Here is a 21,483-nt window from a genome sequence, read left to right on the forward strand (position 1 = left end):
GTCAGGTTGCTGGTGGGATCGCTGGAGCGTCGCTTAGTGTGACATCTCACCAGCGACCTCCTAGCAACTTACCAGTGATCCCTATCAGGTTGTATCGTTGTTGGGATCGCTGGTAAGTTGTTTAGTGTGACTGGGCCTTATAACCCTAATATGCTAATTAAGTTCTGAAACCTTTGTCAAAGTTATCCGAGTACACAAAGCTCCAAGTGTGCTCAAACTTTTGCATTGGCCTATTTTTTAATTTTTCAAATGTAAAACATAAGATATATATATATATATATATATATATATATATATACTAGAAGGTGGCCCGATTCTACGCATCGGGTATTTATTTTTTTGCCTAAAATACAAAGGAAATTTGTTCTGTAACTTTATGCCTTTTAGAGTTAATGTCAACTTCCACTTGCTTAACTGTTCACAATAACAGAATTTTGACCAGGGGTGCCCAAACTTTTACATGCAACTGTACAATTTAAAAATAACATATGTTGTTTGTTCTTTATTTTGCATGCTTTCTTGCCTTCTCAAGGGAAATCACAATCAAGATTCCTCCTAAAATAATTTTTGGTGTGACTCTGCCACAGAAGATTCTTGCTGAGTTGATGCAGATATTTTCCAAAGTAAATTCGATGTGTATAAACATAGACTTTCACCTAGCTAATGCCCCATTCAAATGTCTATTTTTCACATACGTGTTCTATACGTGGTGGACTGCTCACATATATGTCTTTTATCAGCATCACGGATGAAAATTATCCATACAAGTCTACGGGTGTCACATGGAGGTTTTTACAAACATTGCCGACCGTCATGGTGTCGTCAGGATCTGTAGAGACTACAGATTCTGGCACTATACCTGCTAACTTCTCGATGTCTGTGATTAACTCAGGCAGACTCAGGTTTCATCGTACAGATTGATAGTTCATAGGCATGCTAGTGTGCCGCCCCCATGTCAGTAGCAGCCGGGCTGCTCGGATCCGGATCCGCAGTGTGGCTCGAGGGATTCTCCGGGTCTGGGGGTCACGCGGACACATCAAATAAAAGGGGACGTATTTGTACGGGATTTGCCGTACGCAGTCTGTGATGCCACACACGGTGTGTGATGAAGTGTGGCACCACCGCTGCTGTTGTGGGGCACCCGGGGGCGATGGGATGGCAGCTGGTTGTTAACCCCTCCGTGGATAGGGATGGTTGCCCTGGGGCCCGGTGACTCTGTGCAGTGATAGCAGGGGCCGGCACGCTTGGTCAGACCAGGGAGTCTCAGTTTATTCACGATTAAATGAATCAGACAAGTCCAATGGTTAACCAAGGTGCTGGTGGCCGGCCGCCGCGGCCGGGTGTATTCTGGTCCCTCACCCGGGGTGATGGTCTGTGTCACTTTCCTCTGCACTGTGTTTTTGGTGTGGTGGACTTCCCGGTGTGGAACACGGGAATCCGCTCCCGGTACTTCTGTTGGTAGCCTTGCACACTGACGCTGACCCGTGGGATCTACCGGGCCCTGGCGGATGCCCTATCCCTTTCGATGGGTGATTGTCTGCTTTTGGGACTTTGGTTGGGACAGGGATGATGATAAGGTAAGAAAGAGGACCGCACTCCTTCGCTGTGCTGGAAACTTTATTCAGACAGGTGCAAGGTAAAAAGCTGGAGGCAACCTGTATGCCAGCTCCTGCTATGGACGACGGCCGTTTTGCCTATTAATTAGGCTTCCATGGGTTCACATGTGGTAGTAGAACACCACCCCTTTTATAGGAGTGCATACAGGTTACGTCACAACCACGTTTAAAACAATGGGAAATGACATAACATTAAAACTACATGAACCATGCATGCAAATACAAAACATCATGATATTTACATTAAAAAACCAAGACACGAGGTACAGGAAAAAACAAAATGGGAGTTCAATTATCACAAAAATATTGCAAGATCGACACGGTCATTCAAACCTAGGTCACCCTGCGCTCCATAGTTTATTATTAGTTTTGCCTCTATCTGTAATAATTTCTGTAAATCCCCCCCCTGAGGAGGGAGGGTGACCCTCTTGAGGCCTGCAAAGCGTAAGATGTCCAGGTTACCATCATGGTGGTCCCGTATATGGGAAATCAACCTAGGTGACCCTTTTCCGGATGCAATTGAATCGTAGTGCTCCCTGAATCTAACGTACAAACACGTTATCGTTTTGCCTATGTAAAATCTGCCATTTGGCTGGGACAGGACCTATAATCCTGCCCTCAATTGGTTAATTATCTAGGCCATTGGTTCCGGTCCTGGCTTCAGGGTCCAAGTACCCCCTCTGTGCACGGTTTCCGGGTCGGTTCTCCGGTGTCGGTACCGGCAGGCTCCAACCCTGCCCCGGTCCACATCGGATCTCCGGCAGGCGTCTTCCCGTCTCCTGACAGACACGGACCACCGTCTGCCACCTAGCCAGCACGCCGGGGCTCCAACCCCGACGCCTTTCCTTTCTGTCTCAGCCTTCACTTTCTCCTCCTCAACTACTCCACTCCACTCCAGACTTCTTAACTGAACTCAACTCAACTGACTCTTTTCCCGCCCCGGATTCTCCAGACCCCTAGGTGGGCATTCTCCATCCGCTTGGTCCCGCCCACTGGTGTGCCTTTCCTACCCTGGGGGGGTGACTAGGATTTGGTTGGCAAGCTTTAACCCTGTGAGTGAAAGTGTTGTGCAGGGGCCTACTCTGTGTGACCACCTAGTGGCGTCACACTAGCAAGAGGTAATCTCTGCTGGGCTGCATGTTAGTCTCCTTTGATCACATGATGTTGGGGAGCTAGTCACATTTGCTCCCCTTCTATATATGCTGGCTGGACCATTCCTTTAATGCAAGCTATAGATTTTCTATACGGGTCTGGTGAGGTGTTGTGATCCAGGCTTATTAGTTTTTGTTATACTTTATTGCTCTGAGCAGTTGTGGTGTTAATCTTTGTTGTCCTTTTGTTGCTGCCTTCCTTCTCTTGCTTTTCTGAAATGCCCACGCCGGGGCTTGCAGGGCTCGCACGGTCACCGGGCCGGTGGTATTCGGGGTCAGGCTGTGAGTGGCCCGACCCGGCTTCCGTGACCCCCGGTGGGTTTCAATAAAAAGGAAAGTCCGACCGTCAGTCCGGTATTACAAGGGGGACGGAAGGAGGGTAACGGGGTCCCTGGGGGGGGGCTTGCCATCGCTCTTCCCCAGGAAACGGTACGGGACGGGGACGGGTGTGCTTGCAGCGCCACCCGTGGTTTGCGGCCAGGTGTTAAGCCGCCGCTGCGCGGTCTCTCTCCGGGGCAGGTGTTTCGGGCAGCCGGATGGAATCGCTCCCCACGGGTGGAGCGGGGGAGCCCCGGGAGGTTAATAAGACCCAGGGCAATAGTCCTCAGGGACACCGGGGGCACAGGTGGCGGCATTACTCACAGCAGTCACGGTGTGCGGTTCCAGTTGTTCTTTATTTAAAGTCCGTTTCACATCGCACCCGGGTGCTGGTCCTCGCCGCCCGTAGCCTTTGGTCGGTCCCGGGCAGGTAGGAGGAAGGGGTGTCCGGTGAGGTGTTCTGGGGGTCTCTCCCTTTCGGTGCGTTAGTGCCGTCCCCGTGGCATAGAGCATCTTGGGAACTCGCCGCCTCTCTGTCTCTCTCCTCCCCGGTAGCGGACCTAACACAACCGCCACCGGGTACAAGTTGCTCCAGGGAACCCCAGTCCTCAGCTCCATTCCCCTCCTCTAGGTGTTATCAGCCCTGGTTTCGTGGCATCTCCTCAACAGGAGCGGTTCTCTGGACGTCTGCTCTCCCTTGCAGCCCCTGACGTTCTCCTAAACTTCTGTGTGCTCTGCACTAAACTCACTCCTTCAGGCCCCCCTCCCCTTGGTTGTCATGGGGACCTGCCTGTGTCCAGCCACCTGCTCATTAATGAGACAGGATGAGTCATTGACTCAGAACAAACTTCATGCTGCAAATGCTGTTAACTCCTTCCTGCCAGTGTGATGTTAGTGTGTGTTGTGGGGACCCTTCTTCCTCCTGCCCGGGAAAAATGGGGTAACATTTAATACCCTGTAACGACCCGTTTACAGGGGCGTTACATTTCCCCTTAGTCTCTTACTGTTTGTTGCTGTGAGTTTGTAGTGTGTTTTTTTGTTTTTTCCCTTCCTGTCTTTATCTGTATTACTATCTCATTCCTGCTCTTTCCTTCTTTGGGGAGAGGTAAACAGATTAGTTCTCTTTAGAAGAACAGTAAAGCTGGTGTCACACATAACGACGACGACAACGACGTCGCTGCTACGTCACCATTTTCTGTGACGTTGCAGCGACGTCCCGTCGCTGTCGCTGTGTGTGACATCCAGCAACGACCTGGCCCCTGCTGTGAGGTCGCCGGTCGTTGCTGAATGTCCAGCTTCATTTTTTGGTCGTCACTCTCCCGCTGTGACACACACATCGCTGTGTGTGACAGCGAGAGAGCGACGAAATGAAGCGAGCAGGAGCCGGCACTGGCAGCTGCGGTAAGCTGTAACCAGCGTAAACATCGGGTAACCAAGGGAAGACCTTTCCCTGGTTACCCGATGTTTACGCTGGTTACCAGCCTCCGCTCTTGCTGCCAGTGCCGGCTCCTGCACTGTGACATGTGGCTGCAGTATGCATCGGGTAATTAACCCGATGTATACTGTAGCAAGGAGAGCAAGGAGCCAGCGCTAAGCAGTGCGCGCGGCTCCCTGCTCTCTGCACTGTGACATGTAGCTGCAGCACACATCGGGTTAATTAACCCGATGTGTGCTGCAGGAGAGCAAGGAGCCAGCGCTAAGCGCGGCTCCCTGCTCTCTGAACTGTGACATGTAGCTGCAGCACACATCGGGTTAATTAACCCGATGTGTGCTGCAGGAGAGCAAGGAGCCAGCGCTAAGCGCGGCTCCCTGCTCTCTGAACATGTAGCACAGCGACCTTATGATCGCTGCTTCTGCTGTGTTTGACAGCTAAGCAGCGATCATAACAGCGACTTACAAGGTCGCTGTTACGTCACCGAAAATGGTGACGTAACAGCGACGTCGTTGTCGCTGTCGTTTAGTGTGACACCAGCTTAAGACATGGGACTCCGGAATCTCTATCATGAGGGGTAATCCAGATGGTAAGGATAGTCTAGGGTCCCCTAGCATGAGGGACAGTAATAGGAATCCCTGTCCCTCGCTATCCCACAGTCACATATTGACAATGAGTCCTTAAAATTTATGGCATTGTTATGCTGTCCATGATTAACATTGTATTGGATAGAAGAAGCTCAGCAATTTAATAAAATTTTAATATGCGAAAACCGCTGATGAAACTCTGATGGTAAAAACTGAGTGAGCAATCACTGATGAAAATCAAATCCAAAATACTGATGACACTAGGGCTGTTATTTTGCATACGAGAAAAATCCCTGATGTCTGAATGTGGCCTAAAATAGTCTTCTGCTACTGTGAACCTACTAGTCACGATTGAAGACACCCCTGAAATCATGCCCTACCACAGCTACTGCTGTTTTTTATCCTCATTATTGTCCCAGAATATAACATTTATCAGTGACCCTATTTCCAACAAGTTCTAACCTCCCCAAGGCACCCTGTAGAGTCTCAGGCTTTGATCATATAAAAAAACCATTGGTCGTTATTTGCCACAATTGGAGTTTGCAAAGTTGTGGAAAGTAATGCCTCATAGTCAAAATGTGTAAACTGCCTAGAAAAAGTTGAGTGATCCTGTCAGTCCTGTTTGTACAATCAGGGAGGATTAAAGGGACAGGACTGGAGCATCACTACATGGAGTAACATGAAAATGATATAAAATAAATGTGCTGCCAATTATTTAAAAACAAAAAATAAGGTATCCCCTCTTACAATATTACATATACAGATATAACATAAAGCGCCATAGATAAACTACTTTTGGGGATCTTTTATATTTTTTGGAATAGAATAATTCCATGCAAATAAACAAAACCACACAGACAAATGCTATTTTCATTTGGGTTGCTTTTATTGTATAAATGCAATTGTCAGCAAAACAGAAATTTCGTGAGGAGTTTTTCAGGTTTGCCATTTGTCCCATGTTGAGAGATTTGTGGGACAACTCTTCTTCTATGCTCTCTTTTTCTTAAGTTTTGTTAGTGAAGTTTTATTTTCAGTGCTCTTCTTTTAAAAGGTAAACAGCTATAAAATGTTCCTCAATTTAAAGGCAGCATGTTATAGTGCAGTATTTCCTGATTTATATTTCTATAGGAAGTGATTATTTGTATCTCATATTATTTTATCTGCAAAAAGGATATGTAAACTTTACTAGTTTACTTGGCTGAAGCAATGACCTTCTGTTTACCCATGACTTTGTCCCATCAGTTCAGCTTCAAAGCTAGGGCCAGTGATAAGTAAAGATTCTGCATTTTATCACATCCCCACCCCCCATTGACCCTTTTTTTAACTTCTGCAATTTAAATCTCTGCTTATTCTACAAAAGCGGGCTTTACAGGCTGCGACATTGCTAGCATTTGCTGGTGATGTCAAGCGCAATATCAACCCACCCCATCGTACGGCCGATATGTGGTGATCGCTGCCGTAGCGAACATTATCGCTACGGCAGCGTCACACGCACATACTTGCTCTGCAACGTCGCTCTGGCCGGCGAACTGCCTCCTTTCTAAGGGGGCGGTTCGTGCGGCTTCACAGCGATGTCACGCGGCAGGCGTCCAATAGAAGCAGAGGGCCGGAAATGAGCGGGATGTAACATCCCGCCCACCTTCTTCCTTCCGCATTGCCGGTGGAGGCAGGTAAGGAGATGTTTGTCGCTCCTGCGGTGTCACACACAGCGATGTGTGGTGCCGCAGGAACGACGAACAACATCGCTAATAAGCAGAAAACGATTTTTTGTTTCAGGACGAATACTCCGCGGCAAACAATTTTGATCACTTTTGCGATCGTTTAAGGTCGCTCATAAGTGTCACACACTGCGATCTCGTTAATGAAGCCAGATGTGCGTCCCAAACACCGTGACCCCGACGATAATTCACTAATGATATCGTAGCGTGTAAAGTCCGCTAAAGTCTCGATCTATAACTGACAGCCTTCTATGTAAGATTGCGTTTGCATTGCATAAGCTCAGGTTGGGCATGAATTGAAATTAATATAATACAAATTATATTCAATTTCAATAAGTTATATATATTAACATCTCAGCATCCTTGGCTCTATGACATGATGCCCACATACCAGAAACAAATTTAATGTGACAGGTTACTTTTGAAAGGGTTGTCCACTACTTGAACAATCCCTTCTCAATCCGTATGTTCCCACCACTTAAAAAAAGAACACTTTTACTAATCTCCGGTGTCGGCGTTGTTCCAGCAGTGTCATCAATATCACTCAGATGTCTGGGATCTCGTAACAGTTTTACAGCACACAATCTCTGCGGCTATTCAGCAGCCGCTTCACTCTCCTCATCATTAGATGTACCATATACATTCAGAGAGTGAGTAGGAGCACTCACTTCCTCAGGTTGTAAGCGATTTGTTGGAGGGTGGGGAGAATGAAGCACCTGCTTTTTGTCTGCCAGGATCACATGGCGTAAAACTGTTGAGGTCCCAGAAGAGATAGTGTCAACACCACTGGAACAGCACCGGAGATTAGTATAAGGCTATGTGCGCACTTTGCTTTTTACCTGCTTTTTACCTGCTTTTTTGCTGCTTTTTCAACTGCAGCGTTTAATGCCAAAATGGTTGTGTTCTGCTTTTCAAGGTTGCTGCCCACCTCCAATAGGTTGATATGGTTAAAAATGATGCACAGTAGATAAACTTAGGCCGGTTTCAGACATCCGTGTTTAATCAGGTACAAGTCACACACATGGTTATGGTTATACATGTGTCACGCGTATGTCACATGTGTGACATCTGTGTTTGCATACGTGTGACAGGTACTGGAAAAAAAACGGGTCTTTGAAATTAAAAGATATTCTATTGTTCTGTTTTTGTTTTTGCCATTTGGGTTTTGCACTGCAAAGGTGAGTTTTTGACCAAAGTTCTGCAACAAAAAGGCTGCAGTTTGAACTGCATAGTGCGGACAAGAAAACCAAATTCCCATAGACTTTGCTTGAAAAGCAGAACACAACCATTTTGGCATTAAACGCTGCAGTTGAAAAAGCAGGTAAAAAGCAGGTAAAAAGCAGGTAAAAAGCAAAGTGCGCACATAGCCTAAGTGTTATTTTAAATGGGGGGAACAAACAGATTGAGAAGTTGTTGTCTGAGTAGTAGACAGCCTCTTTAACTATTGTAATTACGTTTATAAATATGAGATTGTTACCATCCCCACGACCAGCTGCTATCAGGTACTGCAGCCTCCACTCTAGAACTACACAGTGCCCAAAGCCAGAGCAACAAGCTCTGTCTGCCATTCTTGAGTATTGCAGTATAGCTCCCATTCACGTCCATAGGAGATGAGAAACAGTACCTAAGAAAGACTCCGTTAACAACACTTGAGAAGAAGCTATGTATTTCATACTAATATTTAATGTGTTGAAATTTTACTGATAGTAACTGGAGGTAAAAAAACATGACAATGATCGTGATATAGGGACACAATTTTTGTAAACTATATTATATATTGTTTGTACACTATCACATTGGCGCTATTCAGATGTGATTTTTTTATCATTTTCGATACTGTTTTTTTCTCAATAATAAAACAAAATAATATGTACACTAGTAGAAATAGTAAACAATGCAACAAAATGCTCAAGCTGATTGTTATGTAACCTAAAGATTCAGTTGCAAAGTAAAAAAAAAATAGAACACACTTCTTATTGGCTTCAATGTAGTAAAACACATACATGTATAAAAGGGAAATTTACAGGTTACAAACTAATAGTAAACGATGTGTCAGGGATGGATGTCTAGGGTTTATTTATGAATTTGTGTTGACCTATTGTATTTCATTAGTTCAAGAGCAAAGAATAGACTTCTACCATACTCATACAGCGGTGATAATTCACAACAGACATAAATATCTTTGGTTGTGCTCAGCAATACACAGTCAGCTTTAGAAGCACTTTATATAACACGATGTTTACATCATGGTTAGTAAATATTCTGTGGCTCCGATACCCTCACAAACCAGGATTCCGATATATACGTGACATGACCATTGACTACAATGATGCAGATAGAGTCATACTGTGCTCCTTCGTGGATCTTTTTCTTCCCTAAATGACTATTGGATGTGGGCAGCAACACGTAGTCAACTACCTCTTGCTGCCCACCTCCAATAGGTTGATATGGTTAAAAATGATGCACAGTAGATAAACTTAGGCCGGTTTCAGTCATCCGTGTTTAATCAGGTACAAGTCACACACATGGTTATGGTTATACATGTGTCACGCGTATGTCACATGTGTGACATCTGTGTTTGCATACGTGTGACAGGTACTGGAAAAAAAACGGGTCTTTGAAATTAAAAGATATTCTATATTTACGTGTATCCAGCGTTGTTTTCTTCGGCTCTGCTGCCTCCTGCTTCTCACCGTCACTCATTATATTCATTGATTATTCACAGCACTGAGGAGCTGGAAGCCGGAGCATTGTATTAACAGCACCGGACACACCATTGCCGAGAACAGCATCGCAGGGACGGGTGAGTATTTAGCAAGCAGTGTGTGTGCAGTGATGTTCAGGAGGTCATTGCAGTTCCCAATTAACTCTGATGACATCCTAATGACACCCTCGCAACACCCCGCGCTACAGCGGGTGTCAGGACGGTGACTTCACGGGTTGATTGGGAACTCTGATGAGTCCCCGCGATGCTCCGACTTATAGGTCCTCATTGCGCATACACACACATAGCACACAGATGTATACACTGAAGACATATACACACACATACATATACAGTTAGGTCCAGAAATATTTGGACAGTGACACAATTTTCGCGAGTTGGGCTCTGCATGCCACCACATTGGATTTGAAATGAAACCTCTACAACAGAATTCAAGTGCAGATTGTAACGTTTAATTTGAAGGTTTGAACAAAAATATCTGATAGAAATTGTAGGAATTGTACACATTTCTTTACAAACACTCCACATTTTAGGAGGTCAAAAGTAATTGGACAAATAAACCAAACCCAAACAAAATATTTTTATTTTCAATATTTTGTTGCGAATCCTTTGGAGGCAATCACTGCCTTAAGTCTGGAACCCATGGACATCACCAAACGCTGGGTTTCCTCCTTCTTAATGCTTTGCCAGGCCTTTACAGCCGCAGCCTTCAGGTCTTGCTTGTTTGTGGGTCTTTCCGTCTTAAGTCTGGATTTGAGCAAGTGAAATGCATGCTCAATTGGGTTAAGATCTGGTGATTGACTTGGCCATTGCAGAATGTTCCACTTTTTTGCACTCATGAACTCCTGGGTAGCTTTGGCTGTATGCTTGGGGTCATTGTCCATCTGTACTATGAAGCGCCGTCCGATCAACTTTGCGGCATTTGGCTGAATCTGTGCTGAAAGTATATCCCGGTACACTTCAGAATTCATCCGGCTACTCTTGTCTGCTGTTATGTCATCAATAAACACAAGTGACCCAGTGACATTGAAAGCCATGCATGCCCATGCCATCACGTTGCCTCCACCATGTTTTACAGAGGATGTGGTGTGCCTTGGATCATGTGCCGTTCCCTTTCTTCTCCAAACTTTTTTCTTCCCATCATTCTGGTACAGGTTGATCTTTGTCTCATCTGTCCATAGAATACTTTTCCAGAACTGAGCTGGCTTCATGAGGTGTTTTTCACCAAATTTAACTCTGGCCTGTCTATTTTTGGAATTGATGAATGGTTTACATCTAGATGTGAACCCTTTGTATTTACTTTCATGGAGTCTTCTCTTTACTGTTGACTTAGAGACAGATACACCTACTTCACTGAGAGTGTTCTGGACTTCAGTTGATGTTGTGAACGGGTTCTTCTTCACCAAAGAAAGTATGCGGCGATCATCCACCACTGTTGTCATCCGTGGACGCCCAGGCCTTTTTGAGTTCCCAAGCTCACCAGTCAATTCCTTTTTTCTCAGAATATACCCGACTGTTGATTTTGCTACTCCAAGCATGTCTGCTATCTCTCTGATGGATTTTTTCTTTTTTTTCAGCCTCAGGATGTTCTGCTTCACCTCAATTGAGAGTTCCTTAGACCGCATGTTGTCTGGTCACAGCAACAGCTTCCAAATGCAAAACCACACACCTGTAATCAAACCCAGACCTTTTAGCTACTTCATTGATTACAGGTTAACGAGGGAGACGCCTTCAGAGTTAATTGCAGCCCTTAGAGTCCCTTGTCCAATTACTTTTGGTCCCTTGAAAAAGAGGAGGCTATGCATTACAGAGCTATGATTCCTAAACCCTTTCTCAAATTTGGATGTGAAAACTCTCATATTGCAGCTGGGAGTGTGCACTTTCAGCCCATATTATATATATAATTGTATTTCTGAACATGTTTTTGTAAACAGCTAAAATAACAAAACTTGTGTCACTGTCCAAATATTTCTGGACCTAACTGTACATATGTAGCAGACACACATGGATACACCGAGCACATACACACATAGCACACATGCATGTATACACTGAACACAAACACACACATATGTCTTCACACACACACACACACACACACACACTGCTGGATACTCACCTGTCCCCAGCGTTGCGGTCCCCGGCACTGAAGTCCCCGCGATGCTCCGGCTTCCAGCTCTTCAGTGGAGTGAATAATCAATTAATATAATGAGCGGGGGTCAGGAGCGGGAGACAGCAGAGCTGAAGAAAACAGCGCTTCATACAGGTAAATATAGAAAATATTTTTATTTAAAAGACCAGTGTTTTCTCCGATACGTGTCACACTGATGTCACACAGATCACATCAGTGTGCGATCCGTGTGACACCTGTACTACCAGCAAATAAACGGACATGTCTCCGTGTGTACGTGCGGGGTCATGAGGGGTCACACGGTCCATGTGACAACACGACTGTGTGAGTACAGCATAGAATAACCTGGGTACGTGTGGCATCTGTGTTAAAAACGGATGTCACACGTACCTGAAACATGGACATCTGAAACTGGCCTTACTCCTTCTGCATCACCATAGTCAATGGCCCTGTCACGTATATGTCAGAATCCCATTGTGCGACGGTTCGAACGTAAGCCCCAATGGAGCCACTGAATGTATACTAAAATGTGATGTGAGCATAGCCTAAGAAAATTCAATTGTGGCACTCACCATCTAGAAATATAGAATCCTTCTAATACTTCTCAGCTAAAACACATCGATTAGAGAGAGAACACAATTGAACAGCGCATGGTCATGTGGAGTTTGTTGTACTCTGCATGATCTGTGCTTTCAATAAACAAGATTTCTATATTTCTGCATGGTGAGCGTCACAATTGAATTCTCTTAAATGAAATGATATTGTATTCTCTGTGTTTGCACATCCTATCAGCATGCTACAATAGACCAATGTTAGGTTTATCTTGACATTCAAATAAAAGTTGATATTTTATTTTCTAGATCTGTGCAGTATTTATACAATTAATAAAGGAAATGTATTTTCCAGTCTCCATTTTCTTTGTTTCCTCTTATCTTATTTTTGTTAAGAAGAGAAGATTTTGAAATGGTGTACAATACCATAAAGTAATTGTTACAAATCAACAAAGTAATGAACATGATCATGATAACTGTAAATTTATCACATAAATTTTGGAAGACAGTTGTTTAATTCGTACATTGAGTATCCGTAAAACAGTCGGTCCATGTCCTTTTATATATGGAGTTTAAAAAAAAATAAAAAAGGCAGGGTTAAAAAATAAAAGGAATCACAGCTTTCCTATTTTTGGGATAGTCTTTAAATTTTTGGAGGTAAAATCTGAAAAAAAAAATAATAAAATAATAATATTAGAAAAATATAATAAAAAAAATGCTTACATTAAATAACAAGTTGAATTAATTCTTCAGATTATTACAGTCATGTGGAAACATAAGTGTAGTATTTTTGCTTTCATGCAGTGAATGTGAAAGAAAATATAATTTATAGAAGCATTCTGGTCTAAGGAAATATCATCTCCACTTAATATGATAACTATTAGATTATTTTTCTGGAACCACACTGATCACCAGAGATTATTGTCGGTCTGCTGGAACCACACTGATCACCAGAGATTATTTTCGGTCTGCTGGAACCACACTGATCACCAGAGATCATTTTTGGTCTGTTGGAACCACACTGATCACCAGAGATCATTTTTGATCTGCTGGAACCACACTGATCACCAGAAATATTTTTTTGTCTGCTGGAACCACACTGATCACCAGAGATTATTTTTGGTCTACTGGAACCACACTGATCACCAGAGATTATATTTGGTCTGTTCGAACCACACTGATCACCAGAAATCATTTTTGGTCTACTGGAACCACACTGATCACCAGAGATCATTTTTGGTCTGCTGGAACCACACTGATCACCCACACAGTTTTGGTCTGCTGGAACCACTCTGATCACCAGAGATCATTTTTGGTCTGTTGGAACCACACAGATCAGCCAAACTATTGTGTCCCTTGCGTCTCCCCTGGCTCTTCTCTAGCTACAAGAAATTGAAGCTAGAATGCAAGTGATACCTTGCTCCGACCAGAATTTCCATGATTTTATTGTGGGAAGGGGAAGGGGTGATGGAGACTTTCTTATTACATTTTTCTTAATACTTGATACATTTGTGACATTTTTTACAACATTATTTATTGCATTTTTTTCTAATGCTTGATCTATCTTTGTTACTTAATATACAATACATAAGCCTGGGAGAAAATAAATTCATAAAGCCTCCAGTTACAGGGAAGAACAGGCCTCAGTAGTAAAAACGGTCAGCTTTTTTATGCCAGGGAAACACCCAGCAATCATGTGAGAAGAGAAGCATCAGAATTGCTGATAAATCTATTCACTAAATAACGATCATTTTCTGCTATGGCTAAAAATAGAGACAAAAATGGAAGTGAAAATAGAAGAAGTAGCTCACCACGCTTAATGTTAGTAACAAAGCTTGGCAATCCTGAGCCCGGTGGGTGCTGTATCCAGCTGCTGGAGCACAGCAATTAGTAGAAAGGAAGTAAAAGGATATCCAGCATATCCATCTGGGTGAATAAAAGCTAATTTTCTTCTGTATTGAAAATCCATTAAAAATGACATACAAACAACTCCATGGAAAAAATAATTAAAATAGCATCCTGACTAGTGATAGCTATAAAGGTCCAGATCGGCATGGCTTCAAATGTACCTGAGTGCCGGTCTGGGGCCTGGGATTCTGGGTATTGATTTGGATCCGGCACTCAGGAAATTGAAAAAAAAAAAAGGAAAAATAAAAAGAATAAGAAAGAAGCAAGCGCTTCATACTTACCGATGCTCCGGCGCAGCTGTACACTGCTCCTGTGGCCGCTCATTTACTTACTGGCCTGCTCATTATTGCTCAGCCACTGCTTTCCCTGCCCACGGGCCATCTTAGCGTCTGTGATTGGTTACAGTCAGATGCGCCCCCAGCCTGTGTGACAGCATTGACTGCAACCAATCACAGGCACTGTCTGCAGGTCAGTATCATGGTATAAAAATAAATAAATAAAATATTTGGTGTAGGGCCCCCCCATATTATGTTTCCCAGCATAGATAAAGCAAACAGGCTGCAGTCCCCAGCCATGCGCTTATCTTGGCTGTGTATCAAAATAAGAGGAACCATCAGCGGCATTTTTTTTTTTTAAATAATGTAAATAAATAGTTTTTAAAAACTGCTTGTTGTCCCCCAAAATTTTGATACCCAGTCATGATAAAGTTGGACAGCTGGGTGCTGATATTCTTAGACTGGGGACGCCAATTCTTATTGAGCCACCCCCAGGCTAATAATAGCAGCCTACAGCCGCCCAGGATTGTCGCATCCATTAGATGCGACAATCCTGTTGCTTTATCAGCTCTTCCTGATTGCCCTGGTGCGGTGGCAGTCGGGGTGGTAAGTGTTTAATAATAGCCCACAGCTGCCACTAAGCCCTAGGTTAATAATGGTAGATGTCTATGAGACCCCCTCATTATTAATCTGTAATTGAACGTAAATAAACACAAACACCGAAAAATCCTTTATTTGAAATAAAATACAAAAAAAAACCCTTTCACCAATTTATTAACTCCAAAACACCTGTGCAGGTCTGATGTAATCCACACGAAGTCCCATGATGATTCTTTCAATGTTTGTGTTTATTTCTTTTCACTTATTGATTAGTGTGAGGTAGCGCGGTCGGCTGCGCAGCAGAAGACACGGGATCCAGGCATTAAGTTTCACAGCACACGGTGTTTAATGTCCAAACAAAAATCCACAGCAATATACATGTCTCTCCAGCAGAGACTCAGGGAGTTGTGATCACTCCCTCACACCCGGCACACCTGCCCCTCGTTCCTGTTTCCATTTAACCCTTCCTTCAGCCTGTAGGGAAACAGCATTAACCCTAGAGTGGATTTACTTTCTATCATGGAGTGAGCACAACCGGGGCGAGACATACCGGCCGTCATAGATAACCCCGGTCACAGTCTCACATACCCCCCCCCTCAGTTCAAGCGAGCGGGGTTGAACTCCTGCCAGCAAACACGGGCCGCGGGACAAGGCATCGGCGTTGCCCTGCAACCTACCGGCCCGGTGTTCAACCGTAAACCGGAAGTTCTGCAGAGAAAGGAACCACCGGGTAACCCGGGCATTCCGTTCCTTGGCGGACCTCATCCAGACCAGTGGAGAGTGATCCGTCACCAAGCGAAACTGCCGTCCCAGCAGGTAATAGCGTAGGGACTCCAAGGCCCACTTGATCGCCAGGCACTCCTTCTCCACTACGCTATAATTCCGCTCGGGAGGGGTGAGCTTCCTACTTAAGAAGGTGACGGGGTGTTCCTCCCCCTGAACCACCTGAGACAGCACTGCCCCCAGGCCGACCTCTGAGGCGTCAGTCTGTACTATGAACTCCTTCCGGAAATCAGGGTGTACGAGAACGGGCTGTCCGCACAGGACCCCCTTCAGGGCCCGGAAGGAGTCCTCGGCCTGCGGAGTCCAGCGTACCATGACGGACTTCTTGCCTTTGAGAAGGTCCGTCAAGGGGGCTGATAGTCCCGCAAAATCCTTTACAAACCTCCTGTAGTACCCCACGATACCCAGGAAGGCCCTAACCTGCTTCGTGGTCAGGGGTCTAGGCCACTTCTGGATCGCCTCAACCTTGTTAATTTGGGGCTTAATCACTCCTTGGCCTATCACGTAGCCCAAGTAGCGGGCTTCCGTGAGTCCCAACGCACATTTCTTGGGATTGGCTGTCAATCCGGCTGTTCGAAGCGCGTCCACCACCGCTTGTACCTGTTCCAAGTGGGTCTGCCAATCGGAGCTGTAAATAATGATGTCATCAAGGTACGCTGATGCATACGCCTGGTGGGGTTCCAGCACCAAGTCCATCAACCTCTGGAACGTGGCCGGAGCGCCATGTAACCCAAAAGGCAAGACAACATAGTGGAAGAGACCCTCCGGCGTAACAAAAGCGGTTTTCTCCTTGGCGGACTCCGTCAGTGGCACCTGCCAGTACCCCTTGGTCAGGTCGAGCGTGGTGAAATATCGCGCCTGTCCCAGCCTATCAATCAGCTCATCCACCCGGGGCATGGGGTAGAGATCGAACTTGGATATTTCGTTCAATCTCCGGAAGTCATTGCAGAACCTTAAGGAGCCATCGGGTTTTGGTATTAGGACAATGGGACTAGCCCATTCACTCCGGGATTTTTCGATGACCCCCAGGCGTAGCATTGTCTTCACTTCTTCTGATATGGCTTGTCTTCGAGCCTCCGGCACGCGGTATGACTTCAGGCGTACCTTCAGGTGGGGCTCGGTGACAATGTCATGTCGTATCAGACTGGTCCTACCCGGCAACTCGAAGACATCGGGGTTCTGCTGAACCAGCCGTCTGGCCTCTCGCCTCTGTTGCTTGGTGAGGGCTTCTCCGATCCTTACTTCCGGTTCGTCCTCTCCGGAGGTCGCTGAAGCCGGGAGTGAACGACCCGAAGAGGAGGGAGATGGGGGAAACTCAACCATCAGGCTTTCCCGTTCCTGCCAAGGTTTTAATAGGTTGACATGGTATATTTGTTCAGGTTTCCGCCTACCGGGCTGCAATACTTTATAGTTGACCACCCCGACTTTTTCCTTTATCTCGTAGGGGCCTTGCCACTGAGCCAGGAATTTACTCTCCGCCGTGGGGATTAATACCAACACCCGATCCCCGGGTTTAAAGGTCCGCACGGTGGCTTGTCTATTATAGCGGCCGCTTTGCGCGGCCTGAGCCTCCTGTAAATGCTCCTTCACAATTGGCATGACCGCGCTTATGCGGTTCTGCATTCCTAAAATGTGTTCAATCACACTTTTATGGGGGGTGGGCTCTTGCTCCCATGTTTCCTTTGCCAGGTCCAACAATCCCCGAGGATGTCGCCCGTATAACAATTCAAAAGGCGAAAACCCCGTGGATGCCTGTGGCACCTCTCGGATGGCAAACATCAAATAGGGAAGCATCATATCCCAGTCCTTCCCGTCTTTGGAGATCACCCTTTTTAGCATGGTTTTCAGGGTTTTATTGAATCGTTCTACTAACCCATCCGTCTGAGGATGATACACAGACGTACGCAACTGCTTGATCTGGAGTAGCCGGCATAGTTCTTTGGTCACTTTAGACATGAATGGGGTCCCCTGATCCGTAAGGATCTCCTTGGGCAACCCCACCCGGCAGAACACAGAAAACAACTCCCGAGCTATAAGCTTTGCCGCAGTATGTCTGAGAGGTATCGCCTCTGGATACCGGGTGGCATAGTCAACGATCACTAGGATGTGTTGGTGCCCTCGAGCAGACTTTACGAGGGGCCCCACCAGATCCATCCCTATCCGTTCAAAAGGGACTTCTATAATGGGTAACGGCACCAACGGACTGCGAAAGTGGACCAGTGGTGCGGTAAGCTGACACTCCGGGCAGGTTTCGCAGAACCGTTTTACCTCCCCAAAGACCCCGGGCCAATAGAACCTTTGCAATATTCGCTCCTGCGTTTTCTTGACCCCTAGGTGGCCACTCATCAGATGTTTATGAGCCAAGTCGAGGACCCGCCGGCGATACGGCTGGGGCACCACCAACTGCTCCACCCCCACGCCCCGTATTTCATCTACCCGGTAGAGTAAATCCTGTTTAAGAGCGAAATGGGGGTACCTTACCTGGGCACCGGGCAGCTGGGCCACCCCGTCAATTACTAACACCCTATTCCGGGCATGTATTAACGTAGGGTCCTGGAGTTGGGCTGTCCCAAACGCATCCGGGGATGCCTCCAAGTCCGGGATGGGCTCGACCGTCTCAGCCTCTCCTGCCAATACCTCTAGGGGCGACCTATCGGGTTCACATTCTGTCCCTATCATGGGGACCCCTACGGCAGGTGTCCCGGATTCAGGATTGTAGGGCTCAGGCCCCGGACTGACCAATATCGGAGGGGATCTAGGGGTTCCCTTCCATAAAGTCCAAAAATAGGGCAGATCCCGTCCTAGGATCACGTCATAAGGAAGAGTGTTAAGCAGTCCCACCTCATGTTGCACCTGACCGCAAGGTGCTGTGATGGTGACAATCCCCGTGGGATAGTCTCGGCGGTCCCCATGTATGCAAACCACCCCCACGGTACGTCCTGTGGCCTTTACTTTAGCCCTCAAGGTGGATCGCACAAGGGTCACTAAGCTTCCGGAATCCAACAATCCTGTAACCGGACATCCATTCACCTGTATTTGGCACAAGTGGGGCTCAGTCTCTGGGGGAACCAGGTCAGCGGTACACACCACCTGAGCATACATTGAACCCCGCCGGGTAACCCCACAATCCATGGGCTCCGTGGTCAGGGGACACTGGGCTTCCATATGTCCCACCCGCTGGCACCGCCAACATCTAATAGGGAAGGAAACCCCCTTGACAAGTTGTCGTTTAGGGTACATGGCCTTCCGGACCTCAGGAACGGCGGGCGCGGCCTCAGCCAGGATGGTAGCGGACTCCTGTACCGGTGTCGGCGGTGGGTCCTTGGCCCTAGGCTTGGAGGGGCCGGACCGACGGGCGGTACGCAAAGTCTCAGTGTCCCGTATCAAGTCCTGCGTAGCCACATGCCGCTCTACCAGGGACACTAATTGGTCCAGGGTACTCGGGTCACCCTGTCCTACCCACCGTTGAACGGTGACGGGTAAAGTGCGCACAAAACGATCCACTACTACCCTTTCCACCATTTGCGCCGGGCTCAGAGTGTCAGGCTGCAACCACTTTTTTACAAGATGTAATAAGTCATAGGCCTGGGAGCGTACGGGTTTGGCTTCCTCATAGAACCACCGATTTACCCGCTGAGCCCGTACATAGGTATTCACCCCCAACCGAGCCAGTATTTCGGCTTTCAGGGTCACATAGTCAATGGCGTCCTCGGTACCGAGGTCCAGGTACGCTTTTTGGGGTTCCCCCGTCAGATAGGGCGACAATACCTCAGCCCACTGGGGGGTCGGCAGCTTTTCCCGCTCGGCCACCCGCTCAAACACTGCCAGGAACGCTTCCACATCATCCCCCGGTGTCATCTTTTGCAACGCTTGTCTCACCGCTTTCCGGACGCTGCCGTCGTCACCCGGTCCCGGGGTTGTTGCTGCCGGTCCGGCACGGATTGACTTGGCCAGGAGAACCATCTGTTCTTGGTGCCTTTTTTCCTGCAATTTCAAGGATTGCTGGTGCTGTTGCTGCTGTTGCTCCAACGTCCGGAGCAGGTGGGTATTCACCTGTTGTTGCTGTGCATTAGCCTCTTGTTGTTGTGCATTAGCCTGCTGCTGCTGTGCATTAGCCTGCGCCAAATGCCTTAGTATGTCCTCCATGGCGTCGCTGGGTTTGGGCCGTAGTATAGCTGCTTGAATCCAGGACATGTGCTACCGGATCACCAGAAAAGGAAGTACACCTCACCGGGCTGGCATGCCCGCCGATTCTCCACCATATGTGAGGTAGCGCGGTCGGCTGCGCAGCAGAAGACACGGGATCCAGGCATTAAGTTTCACAGCACACGGTGTTTAATGTCCAAACAAAAATCCACAGCAATATACATGTCTCTCCAGCAGAGACTCAGGGAGTTGTGATCACTCCCTCACACCCGGCACACCTGCCCCTCGTTCCTGTTTCCATTTAACCCTTCCTTCAGCCTGTAGGGAAACAGCATTAACCCTAGAGTGGATTTACTTTCTATCATGGAGTGAGCACAACCGGGGCGAGACATACCGGCCGTCATAGATAACCCCGGTCACAGTCTCACATTAGTAATGGGAGGGTCTCATAGATGCCTGCCTTTACTAATCTAGGGCTTAGTGGTAGCTGTGGGCTGCCATTAACCTCTTAAATTACCCCAATTGGCACCATACCAGGGCAATTAGGAAGAACCAGGTTTGTCGCATCTAATGGATGCGATAATCCCGGGCGGCTGCAGACTTATATTTTTAGGCTGGGTGGCGGCCCTATAACCCTGGACCTCCCCAGTCTGAGATTACAAACCCCAAGCTGTTGTGCTTTATCTTGGTGGGCTATCAAAATTGAGGTGGGGGGGGTACACCGCACGCCATATTTTAAAATTATTTATATAAATAATTTTAATAAAGCTGCATGCGGTTCCTACTATTTTGATACATAGCCAAGATAAACACACAGCTGGGGGCTGCAGCAATATGCTTTATCTGTGCTGGGTATCATAATATGGGGGATCCTATGCCAAACGTGTTATTTATTTATTTTTATACCATGATAGATGCACATAGCGTCTGTGATAGAAAGTGTCAGACATGCTGTCACTCAGGGTGTGGACACATCTGACTGCAACCAATTACAGACGCTGGTGGGCAGGGAAAGCAGTGCATATGGATGAGCGATAATGCGTGGCACTGGAAGTGAATGGACGACCTGGAAGCGGTGTACAGCTATGCTGGAGCCTTGGTGAGTACAGCGTGCTTGCGTACCCATCCCTTCTACCAATATATTTTTTTTTTTTTTAAACCAAATTTTTATTTCTTTTCTTGTATTGGTAAAAAAGGGTACAGAATGAAGAAAATAAGGGTCAACAAATCAAAATATCAAATAACATAGTCTCTACAATTTATCGATCAAATATTTGTCACGGTCATCAAATTTGCTCCTTCCCCTTCTTCGTCAATGTATATTTCCATTATTCAGTCTCCGCTACCCCCCTTCAGCATTCCTTGATAACTTGTTACAAACATTACTTATAAACACTATCCCTCCCATTCCCCCCTCCCCTCTCAATGCGACACAACCCAGAATTTGGCCAACTATACTTTCAGCTCGCACAGGGACCCTGACAGGTTTTCCTTCATGTACCATTCCGTAGACACAAATGTGGACATTATTTGTATTGTTTC

At 46.4% G+C, this 21,483-nt stretch overlaps 1 protein-coding gene across 1 annotated transcript in view; it reads right to left on the reverse strand.

Annotated features, from left to right (window-relative positions):
- Nucleotides 1–11,139: 11,139 nt before the first annotated feature.
- SRD5A2 (steroid 5 alpha-reductase 2) overlaps nt 11,140–21,483 on the reverse strand; it is a 164,192-nt gene continuing 153,848 nt past the window's right edge. The window contains exon 6 of the mRNA XM_075338181.1: nt 11,140–12,893. Within this exon, the coding sequence (XP_075194296.1) occupies nt 12,827–12,893 (67 nt within the window). The 3' untranslated portion in view covers nt 11,140–12,826. The remainder of the gene's footprint in view (nt 12,894–21,483) is intronic.

This window comes from Anomaloglossus baeobatrachus, chromosome 3, assembly GCF_048569485.1.
Source record: "Anomaloglossus baeobatrachus isolate aAnoBae1 chromosome 3, aAnoBae1.hap1, whole genome shotgun sequence".
NCBI classification, from domain to species: Eukaryota; Metazoa; Chordata; class Amphibia; order Anura; family Aromobatidae; genus Anomaloglossus; species Anomaloglossus baeobatrachus.